Source organism: Quercus lobata, chromosome 12 (genome assembly GCF_001633185.2).
Source record: "Quercus lobata isolate SW786 chromosome 12, ValleyOak3.0 Primary Assembly, whole genome shotgun sequence".
In the NCBI taxonomy this organism is placed as follows: Eukaryota; Viridiplantae; Streptophyta; class Magnoliopsida; order Fagales; family Fagaceae; genus Quercus; species Quercus lobata.
Window position 1 is genome coordinate 570,760 of NC_044915.1, and position 12,264 is coordinate 583,023.

Below are 12,264 nucleotides of genomic sequence, written 5' to 3' on the forward strand. Positions count from 1 at the left end.
AAAAAGAAAACTTTATGCTGGTTGCTATTTGATTCATTAACTTTGGATGGTTAGATGGGTCAAGTCATGAATCAGATGAGTTGAACCAACTCTACCAAAAAAATAAAAAAAATGGTCTAATACGAGTCAATTGGTTTTTACTTCAGGTAAAAAATTCACAGGTTTTGGTTGGATATTTTTATTTACTTATGATGATTGTATATAGATCAACATAAAATTTAGTTATTAAATAATAAAATATTCCACAAATTAGTTTTTGTGTACTACTTATATATATTATTACATAGTAGTCTTGTGGATGTTGTTTTTTTTTTTCAATTAGTAAATATTTATATATATTATAACAACCTTAGAGGGAAAGGGAACAAACACATACCCAATAAGAAAACCACAAAGAAAGGAGAAATACAACCGCCACAACAAACAGAAGGCGGCTGGGACGAAATAAGGCCCGCCAAAAAAGGAAAAAAAAAAGACAAAAGAAGCAATCTTGTAATTGGAGAAGCTGCAAAGCAAATAAAGCTTTGATGGATGGAGGTGTTGACTAAGTTCAAAAGGCCATCTTTAGACACAAGTCCAATGAACCTTGGAAGCCCAATGAATATTGGGTAACCAATCGATCGAAGGACCTTGTTTCACACACTGAAACAAATGGAAGCTAGCTAGCGATGAGTGAGCCATCACATGGACATGGTGTACTTATAGATACAACTTTAGGTATTCATCCATGCGTGTATATTTCACATCTGGATAGAGCTCTGAAGCTTCTTCACCCTCTTCCCCTATTTCAAAGTTCGTCAAACAACCTTCATAGAAAAAGTGATAGAAATGACCAACTCCTACCTGGCTAGCAAAGTCCAGTCCTGCATATGTATAGGAAAATAAATAGAGTGTTGGACAAGTAAACTAAAAGGCATATAAGGAAGGGGTTCAGAGAAGATTCTTAGGTTTTTTACCTTTGATGGAGGCGAGAAAGTCCTCTTGTGAACAACTAATCTTTTGTAGTTCCTTCCCAATAAGTTTCTCCCACTTCTCCACTAATTCCCTCTGGGAGAGAATGTTTTCAGGAGGCCGAATGTTCAGTGTTTTGTTTAATGTTCGAGGATCATCTATTGTTTTAATTGTGTATAAGGCCACGTCGTCTTCATCCATGTAAACCACTGCAGCAAAAATACAACACATTTTGTTTTAGTCTAAAATATCATTAACAGTGTAGTTATGTAAATTATTGCATTTTTGCCTTAATTTATTTTCTATCGAGAGAGAGAGAGAGAGAGAGAGAGCACCTTTGACGTTGCCATCACCATAGATGGTAACTTTATCCCTTGGAGGCAAGAGTGTTTCCATTTGAGAAAGGTTGCCAGCAAAGTAACCAGCAAAGCAATTAGCAGTTACATAAGTGAAGGGGATTTTAGCCTCCTCTATTGCTCTTCTCACTCTCATTTTCTCATCAAATGTCACTCTTCCAGGTTCAAGAGCATGTCCCATCCGTGAGGGGTCCGTACCAAACTCAGATGGTATGAAACGCTACAAAATTTTTGGTGCAAAATGTTACTATGATGCCGTTTGGAGTGGGCGTATGTGTTTTTAGATTTTTTTTTTTTTTTTTCTCTTGTGCGTCTATAGTAATATCACATGGGTTTATTGTACAGAGACAAAAATTATTGTTTACACACTGTTCATTATTGTTCACAGCACTGTTTCCACACTAAAAAATATTAAAAATGGGTCTCACGGTGCTATTCACACATTTAAAAATTATTTTGCTACAGTCTTTTTAGTTTTTAGTTTTCAATTTCAGTAACAATAAGTTCAATCCAAACAGACCTTAAACCATATCAAATGAAAGAAAGAGAGAGGTTTTATTTTAATAAACAATTTTAGAAAATTTTTTATGAAAAAATGAAAAAGTGGGTAACTTTTTTTACAATTTTTTTTTCCCCTAATAAAGAGTTTCTTAAATAGATGATTAATGTATGCCATAATTGGACTCATATGTATTTTGAGAAACAAGTACACACACAAAGGAAATAGAATAAGGGTTTTCTTTTTCTTTTTTTTTTTTTTTTGAGAAACAAAAAGTTAAGAATAAGGCTTTAATACAACAACACATTACAAACTCTACTCAAAATTTATGATAAATTTTAAGGAAAGATATATAGCAAATTATATTACTTATGACAAGCACAAATTATAACTTAGAATAACTAGTAACATGCCAAGCTAAGAGAATAACTTAATTAGGATAACTAAGGGGGTGTTTGGTATACCAACTCAAACATACATTTTTAGTTTTTAAATAATATTACACGTATTTCTATACAGTTTTACATCTATACATATTTCTACACATATTTTCAAACAATAAAACACATGTTTTCAAACACATGTATGAAATACCTCCTAAGTTTCTGTTTGATATCAGCTTAAAAGTTCAGTTTTTAGTTTTTACGTACAACTTTTTAAAACCTCACTTTTTATCACATTTTCTCATTTTTTTTAATGTACAAGTATACTTTTAACGCACTTTTATTAAAAAAAATTAGCAAAAAGTTAGGTAAGTAGTTCTCAAACGGATACTAAGTCGAGCATGCCAAGCACATGGCAATGTTTAAAACATATAGTGCACCCGTGACCAAGCACTAGTATGCCATCACTAATTAAGATATCTATTCCACATATATTATAAAGAGATACTAATGAATTTCTTTCCTTTTAGTTAATAATATTCTCAACCTACATAATGTACTTTGTATTAGCACCAAGAACTCCGCTGCAAACCTTACCAAACATTGCCTCGTTTTATTTCAGTAATCATGAGGCTGTTTGGTTTGCCAACTGAAAACATAGTGTTTAGTGTTTAAACACTGAACACTAGTGTCCAAAATTTAAAACAATATGTTTGGTGATAGTGTTTAAAATATGGTTGTTTGAAAATAGTTGCTCAAAAATAGCTGTTTGAAACATACTTTTTGAAACATGCTTGGACCACATTTTAAACAATGAAATTGCGTTTCTATGGCACAACGGTAAATAAAATGAAATTCAATTTCCACTGCAGCCGGACCCACTGATCAGCTTTTTCTAAAAACACGTTCTCCTCTCCTCTCTACTCTCATCTGTTCAGTCTTCACGCCCCAGCACCATTCCGCCTCAGAAAAAAAAAAAAAAAAAAACCCATTGATACGCAGCTACAAAGATCACGCCTCCCCACCCGATTGGTGAGGAATACAGGAAAAAAAAAACCCAAAAAAACTGAGAAATCTGTGTGAGTGATTCGGAACGACGACTCGACAGCGACGAACGTAAAGCCCAGCCGTCGATCTTCTTAGGCGTCGATGAAGATGAGGGATGCTGGACTACACCGCCTTGCGCAGCGCGGATCCCGCCGCAGATGCCGCCGCGTTTTTCGAGTTCGTTAAGAAAGGCAAAGACCCGACCTTTTCGAAACCCACGAACAAAAGACTTACGAGTTGTCGAAGAAGATTTGGGGCTCCGTTGAAGCTGCTACTGGGACCGAGAAGGGCTCCGTTGAAGCTGCTACTGGGACTGAGAAAGCTAAGGACAACAAAAATGGGAAAGCTAAGGCTAAGGACAACAACAATAATAAGAATCAGAAAGGTAACAGTTTGATTAGGAGTTTGAAGGAGGAATTGACGGAGTCGTCTCCGGTTTTGTACAAGTATGGTGAGAAGATGGAGATTGATGGGGAGTTTGGTTTTTTGGATCTCTGCTCTGAGGGAAGACTGAAGAGAAAGGGATAAAGACGAAAGAGAAGGAATAAAGAAAGAGAAGGGAAAAAGAAAGGGATTAAAAAATTATTATTTAATATGTGTCAGCTTTTTTTACCATTAAAAACATACATACCAAACATATATTTTACATTTTTTGAATACTGAAAAATATTGTTTGAACTATGATACCAAACACATTTTTTTGTTTTATCCACACTAAAAATACGTTGTTCAACAACACTTTTTAAACCACAATTTTCACATCTTTTTAAACAACAATTTTTAAAAACTATGACCAAACAGGCCCCATATCTTTGATTATGTGGATTTCATTTTTTTTTACTGAAGAAGGTAGAATTGGTATATTAAAAAAAGATTTTACTAATGTGTGCTTTAAGGGGCGCACATTAATTTTTATTTTTGGAAAAAAAAAAAATTTGAGAATTGAAAAAATAATGACAACTTTTTCAATTCTCGAAAAAATGTTTTTAAAAATAAAAAATTTAATATGTACTCTTAGAGCATACATTATCTGAACACATTAAAAAATGACAAGAGTACAAAAGTATAAAAATAGTGTCCTGAGCCACGACAGGCGTATCTGCCTAGGCTACCGGGCCACAAGCAGGCTAAACACTGCCGCAACAGGCCTATTGCACGTTTCATGGTTATGTACTTTTCCTTTTTTATATTGTCATTACATCATCACATCCATAAGTTAATTTCTTTGACTCTACTCAACTGAGTTGTACCATCACTTGTTGAGTGATATACGTTGTCCTTTTGAGATTGTGGTTGAGTTTTTTGCATAAAGAAAAAAAGTATTGTCTTTTAGTTGGCATTAATTATTCCGTAGGGTCTCCTAATTGCGTGTATTAGTTTAAGAGTCTTAATCTAATAAGAAGGAGAAAGGCAAAAGCCATTTGATAACAAACGTCATAGCTAAGTGGAATTAATGGTATTGGCTCAACTCTATGTCAAATGATGAATAGATGAGGTCAGGAGCTTTGCAGCTCAATTAGTAAGGACTTGTTTGAATGGGGGGTGGTGGTGGGGGTTGGAGTGGAGTAGAGTAGAGTTAGATAAAAATAGACTAATTTTTGACTAAATTTACTCTACTCATCCTTCCTCTCTCTTAATTTAAATAGATCATTAATATCCCTTGATATTTTCAATAGAAACCTTTAGAACATGTTCAAATTACCCGCCACCAACTATTGATAATTAAAAAATGGTGAATTAATGATCATATATGCCACAAGTTTGCCTTCGGCAAAAAATGAATAAACAAAACTGATTTCAACTTGCATCAAAGTTTTTTTTGATAGATAACTTGCATCAAATTGACTTCGACTTCTAATTTTGTGTAGTAATTTGACTGAACCATTAACAAGTATTTGGAGTAATAACAAGTATTGACCATTATTATGAAAAATTGTTGAATTTAAGCATGAAAACCTATGTTAAGAGTTTTGTAAGTCAATTAATTGGCACTTCCTGATATTTCTAAAACATTTAGGCTTCAAATTTTCTATCTTCTATTATAACTATCTAATTATGGAAAATATTTTTTTTTTAAACAATAAAAACTTACACAGTTTATGTGCTTTTAGGTTTTATTATTCTTTTCATCTAACAATAGATGAAACTTTTAAAGAATTAATATGAAAATCTTCCAAAAATTCTTTTTAATTAGTGGATAATGTGTTTACAATTATCCAACGTTGTTATACATCTCTTGATCTTGAGTATTTTACAAAATCTGTGGACTTTATTTTATTTTGTTAAAATTGTTGCCATTTAAGAAATTCATTTTTTTGTCTTCGGTATTGCTAAGACACAAAGCTCCTGTTGCACAGAATTTAATTCTGTGTTTGGTTAAGTTTATTTGTTATTAACATATATTTTCAAAAGGTGAAATAGAAGTAGTTTCAAGCAAATTAGTTTAATTTTTTGCAAAAAGCTTGTAGCTTAATTGACAATTTATATATAGTGTTTCAAATCACCCCACTCCTAACTATTGAATTAAAAATATAAATAAATAAAATAAAGTTTATTTTCCCCCCCGAAATAAACTAACTTATTTTCTAATCAATTTTTGTCTTATAAATAAGCTTACCAATCACACATTTTGATTACATCGTATCAGCCACCAAAACATCTTCAATTTAAAATAAAATATATAAAAAAGTCTTTAACCATAATGGCAATTGGCAAAGACAAGGTTATTCAATGATGAGAAAGGAATCGTGGATCCATTAGTTGAAGAAATTATTTTATGAACACTTTCTCTTCATTACATGCGCTGTCCATTCAAATTTCATGTCCGCGTGTGCCGAAGGATCGCACCAAACAACACAATATGTATAATATACGGAGGAGCCGCACCATTAGAAACGAAAAATATCAAATTTACTTTATATTATTCTAAACCATATCTTTTATCACACAATTTTTGACAATTATTTTATGTAGTAAATTGTGACGATTTTACTTATTTTTCTCTATTACTTACAATTAATCATATCTAATATTTATAAAAATAGTTGTAGGATAGATTGGTCATATCTAATATTTATAAAAATAGTTGTAGCATAGATTGCGGCAGAAATACAAGCCAGTTGAACTATAGGTAATTTTGTTTTCATTTAAAAGAAAGAAAGAAATGAGAGTTAAAACTTACCAAAAAAAGAAAAACAAAAAGAGAGTTAAAAGAAAATCGAAAAAGGGTTATTTACCTTAATGTTTCCTGCTTCTTTGATGGCATCAACAAGCTTGAGCTGCAACAAAATGTTGTGAGACCGAAAATGAACACCAGACATGGTGCAAATGACAACATCAACTTGTTTCACAGCATCAACAAGGCTCTGGTGATCGGAAAATGAGCCTTGAATGAGTCTGGCACCTTGTTTCTTAAATGATAAAAGCATTTGTATCTTGTCAATGTCAAGACCCATCTCTCGGCGTTGAAGAACATAGGTTATATGGCCCTGTGCTAGGCTTGCCTTCACAATCCTCTTCCCTATGTACCCAGTACCACCTACAACAAGAACCTTGCTCTTTGCCATATATATTCACTCTTATTGTTGGTCTCACAAGTCCACAAAAGCGCACAGATTATTCGATCATGGGTTATTACTACTGCACGGTATTATATAGGCGCTTGCCGCGCTTCCTCCAATGTGAATGACGCGGCCTTCAAGAAGGTTTGAAAAGATGTTCCGCCCATTTGACTAATCAGTTTGTCATTTCAACGAAAATAAATGGATTTACTAATGTCTATCCTTAAAATATATATTAGCCAACCTCAGCATGCATGCAAAGTCCTAATCGTCCCACATCGAATAGAAATCTACCTTATAAGTTTTGAAGCGAAGGAGTAGTGTACCACTACTTCTTTAAAGAAGTAGTGGTACACTACTCCTTCGCTTCAAAATTTATAAAGTAGAAAAGAAGTAGTGGTATACTACTCCTTCGCTTCAAAGTTTATAAGGTAGATTTCTATTCGATGTGGGACGACTAGGACTTTGCATGCATGCTGAGGTTGGCCAAGGACTTTGTCAAGCATGCCGAAGACGTTGCAAAGCATGCCAAGGACGGCCAAGGATGTTGCATGTATGTCTAGGACGTTGCCAAGCATGCCTTAGGTACCCACATTTAGCATTATTTTAGCTTTGAAAAAAAAATTTTAAAAATAAATATTATAATAATGATGTGAAAGAATATGAGCTTTCAAAAACTTATGCGACATAATTAGAAGAAGTCAACAAAAAGATAATAGAAAAAGATAAAAACTTATACATGATGTACTAATTATTTAAATAAAATGCATTTCTGTTTTTATTTTTCTAATATTTATGTAAAAAAATTAATTTGGAATATAATATTATTATTCAATTTTAGTTGCATTGGAAATAATTGAAACAAAGTCTAGCAAACATAAAAGAAATTTTTTAATGAAAAATATAAAGTAATTTTTTAAAAGAAAAAAGATAATAGAAAATTTAATAACACATGGTAAATATAAAATATAAAACTAACTTTACTCTTATGTTAGAAGAAAATAATTATTTATTTATTTGTCTAATCACTTAGGTAATAGATTCAAATTTTAAATTATTTTATTGTTGAAAATTTGTGTTCCCTCTTTCTAATAACATGTAATTGATATAATTGACGATGACAATTTCCTAAATATATGTGGACTATAAGATAATTTGTGTTTCCTCTTTCAAAATGCATCACGCGACATCAGCTATTCAACATAAGGAAAGAGATTTTATAGAGCATGTGGGCGTCATTTTAGTGGGAAATTACCTTAAAATTGAGAAAGAGACTTGTTACTTATTCATCCACTCAGATCAATTGAGGGTATGTGTATTAGGGAAGTAGTTCAATCTGCAAGCAAATGGGATACGCTTGTTAAATAATTTTGGGTGTAATAAATGTTGATGCGAAAGGAGTTAGTGGATATTACTTTTGAGGTGATTTTAGTGACCGACCAACTAGGAGGAAGGGGCTCATTGGTTGATAGCCATGTTATATTGAGAATTTGAGATTGACGGTTATTCTAACCAAACAATCTAAAAAAAAAAAGAAAAAAGTAGGGCCCCATTTGGAATAATAGTTTAACAATATGTTTTCAGTTTTTAAATAATATTACACATTTTTTCACACACTTTTTCACCTACATGTATTTTAAAAAAATACAAACGTTACTAGAACAACGTTATCAAACGAACCCTAAATGGTTGAAGAATCTCTCCAAAATCTATTAAATATAAGGGGTTTTTTTTTTTTTCCCTATCATTTAGCTTTTTATATTTTAATAATTTTTTTAAAAGGATTATTTGATTGAAAAAGATACAATTTGTTTGAAGCAAGTTTGTAGAAGAGAAACATGCTGATATGGAGGGGACGAGAGTCGGTGGTCTTTGATCGATCCTCACGCAAAAAAACAATAATAATAAAAATAAAAAAATTATGAAACGTGTTCTTTTTATTTTTTCCCAACACATGACTCGGTTACCTACTTGCCGTAAAAGTTAGAGATATATAGTTGGTGGCAGATACTTCTGACAAATGTAGTTGAGAAAACATTATCTTTTGTATTAAGTTTCAGCGGCTAGCTGGGTCATGTGTGGTAGGTAATGTCATGTCAGTCAGTCCCGGATTTAGCGTGCAACTTCTTTTTTTCAAACTGGAATTAATAATTCAGGGGATAGATGTGGTAGTCTGGTAGGTACTAGGTACTGTCATTTTTTGTTATAGTTTATTTTTCACCAAAATTCTAATACCACAAATTAATAAATCTACAAATTTTTCAATAATTATTCACATGACATTTATGATTGGTAGAAAAAATGGTGAATCATATGAAAAGTGACAGAATCAAAGCACCAAATAACTTATAGATAATTATGGTAAAAAGTCATAGCTTAAATAGGAAAACATCGATGGATTTTATTATGATGAGTAGAGATTGTCATGCGAGTTGATCTATATAATAAGTATAACCAAACTTTTTTCTTTTTGAAAAGACTAACCAGACTTTAAACAGCTGGTTGGAAATAAAGTTAGTTGATTTTTTTTTTTTTTGGTTTGATTCTACGAGGAATCATAAATACGTTACTATGAATCCGTTTGGTACATGTGTTTAAAAACTGAAAATTGTTGTTGAAAATATTTGTAGAAATACGTATGGGTGAAAAAGTGCGTTGAAATTCGTGAAATGTTGTTTAAAAACTGAAAATTATTGTTGAAAACATTTGTAGAAATACGTATGGGTGAAAAAGTGCGTTGAAATTCGTGAAATGTTGTTTAAAAACTGAAAATGGTTGTTTAAAAACACAAACTAAACACCCTCTATATTATACAGAAATTTTAAATATCATTGGTGAAAAATCAAGAATAATGCATGGATTAACAAAAGTAAGCATGTTTCACTCTTCAAAAAAAATGCGAACTAATTTATCAAAAGTCTATGCTTGGATAGCTAAGCAATGAGGTTTAATATTGTTTAATTTCACCCTTCAAACTAATCATGTTTAATTAAAAATAATAATACACTCTTGCCCGCCTGCCCCTTTCTATATTTGATTGGTAGTCAAGTAGTAATAGATAATTTTCTTCATTGTAAATGTGTGTTTGGCAAAAATTAAAAAGCCAACTTATTTTACTATTCAACTTATTTTTGTTATTATTAATAGACTCCACTGCACTATTTGGTGCTATTCATGAGTCATACTGTACTATTTCAGTTAACTTTTACTTTTATTTAAAGTACTTTCAAAAAAAAAATTTCAGTTTTAGTAAAATAAGCAGATCCCAAACAAACCCTAAGTCCAACAACCCAAGAACAAATTGATAACTGAGCTAGATAATTTATATTCCACCTAAAAAAAAAAAAAAACCAAATTAAAAATGACACAAACACAATAAATTTAGCATTTTATTTTACAAGTTGTTGTGGTGACATATTGTGATAAGAACAACATTATTTTCTCATGAGATCACTTTTACATCACTTCTATTATACACCATTCACAATATATCACATCAACAATTGTGAAATTTGTTAGGCGATTATTGATTAGACTTATTGAAAAACAAATACACCAGATATTATCACATCAACAATTATGAAATTTGTTAGGCGATTATTGATTAGGCTTATTGAAAAACAAATACGCTAGATATTATCACATCAACAATTATGAAAAGTGAGATAACATGAATAATTTGTGGTCTTAAAACTACTCTTATAAAATATCTATCCACACTTCCAATTCCTGAACAACTAAAATCTCACCTGTAATGGTTGAATGGAATCTCCATCTAAATAGGGGCGGTTTGATGTATGTGGGGCCAAAGAACTTACGACCCGGCCCACTTTCCACTAGGGTCCAGGGCCCGTGCCGAGGAGGATAGTTGCCGAGGACGAGTAGGGAAAGACCAAATAGCCTAGAGACACAGCCGAGGATGACCCTGTCCTCGGCATCCCAAGACTTCAAAGGGAAGAGCGACATGTCGTCAAAGGCAGCCTCCAAAAAGTCCCCAGAAGAAGAGACGAGTAGAATAGGACCCACATGGGGGTACGGAATGGAGGTGGTTCAAGGTAAATAAGTCTCCTCTGCATTGAATGTGCCCACAAACGTCTTAGCCATATTAATGAGAAAAGACGCCTGAACAGTGTGGTTTCGGTTAGTGCAACTAACAAAAAGCAGGGGGAGGCAGTTGATGGGACAGGTATTTGAATAGGTACCTGTCGGATCAACAGGTGGAAGGTCAAGATCAACCGAGAGGGGCTATATAACGTGAAGACTTATGCGCCAAAAGGGGGGGCTCCCAGATGATTCAACATTGGATCAATGTCCCACACCTTGACCAAGGGGCTAATCCCCCCAATTACTTAAAAATCTAAGTTTTGGACAGAATCAAGATATTGTATGGTCCTCGGACTTAAACTTATGGGGAAACTAACTACTTAAAAATCTAAGTTTTGGACAGAACCAAGGTATTACATGATCCTCGGACTCAGACCTATGGGGAAACCAACTACTTAAAAATCTAAGTTTTAGACAGAACCAAGGTATTGTATGGTCCTCGAACTCAAACCTATGGGGAAACCAACTACTTAATGAAAATATCTAAGTTTTGGACAGAACCAAGGTATTGTATGGTCCTCGGACTCAAACCTATGGGGAAACTAACTACTTAAAAATCTATGTTTTGGACAGGATCAAGGTATTGTATGGTCCTCGGACTCAAACCTATGGGGAAACCAACTACTTAATGAAAATATCTAAATTTTGGACAAAACCAAGGTATTGTATGGTCCTCGGACTCAAACCTAGGGGGAAACCAACTACTTAAAAATCTAAGTTTTGGATAGAACGAAGGTATTGTATGGTCCTCGGATTCAAACCTATGAGAAACTAACTACTTAAAAATCTAAGTTTTGGACAGAACCAAAGTATTATATGGTCCTCGGACTCAAACCTATGGGGAAACCAACTACTTAAAAATCTAAGTTTTGGACAGAACCAAAGTATTGTATGGTCCTCGGACTCAAACCTATGGGGAAACCAACTACTTAATGAAAATATTTAAGTTTTGGATAGAACCAAGGTATTGTATGGTTCTCGTACTCAAACCTATGGGGAAACCAACTACTTAAAAATCTAAGTTTTGGATAGAACCAAGGTATTGTATGGTCCTCGGACTCAAATCTATGGGGAAACCAATTACTTAATAAAAATATCTAAGTTTTGGACAGAACCAAGGTATTGTATGGTCCTCGGAATCGAACCTATGGGGAAACCAACTACTTAAAAATCTAAGTTTTGGACAGAACCAAGGTATTGTATGGTCCTCGGACTCAAACCTATGGGGAAACCAACTACTTAAAAATCTAAGTTTTGGACAGAACAAAGGTATTACATGGTCCTCGGACTCAAATCTATGGGAAAACCAACTACTTAAAAATCTAAGTTTTGGAGGACTTAAACCTATGGGGAAACCAACTACT

The 12,264-nt window shown here is 33.1% G+C and overlaps 1 protein-coding gene across 1 annotated transcript; it reads right to left on the minus strand.

Annotated features, from left to right (window-relative positions):
* Positions 1–385: 385 nt before the first annotated feature.
* On the minus strand, positions 386–6,994 carry LOC115972599 (isoflavone reductase homolog). The gene is made up of 4 exons (XM_031092928.1): positions 6,473–6,994; positions 1,287–1,527; positions 957–1,160; positions 386–863 (listed from the first exon to the last, which is right to left on the minus strand). Exons 1-4 carry the CDS (start codon positions 6,800–6,802, stop codon positions 700–702), a joined length of 939 nt encoding a protein of 312 aa, XP_030948788.1. The 5' UTR covers positions 6,803–6,994; the 3' UTR covers positions 386–699.
* Positions 6,995–12,264: the final 5,270 nt, after the last annotated feature.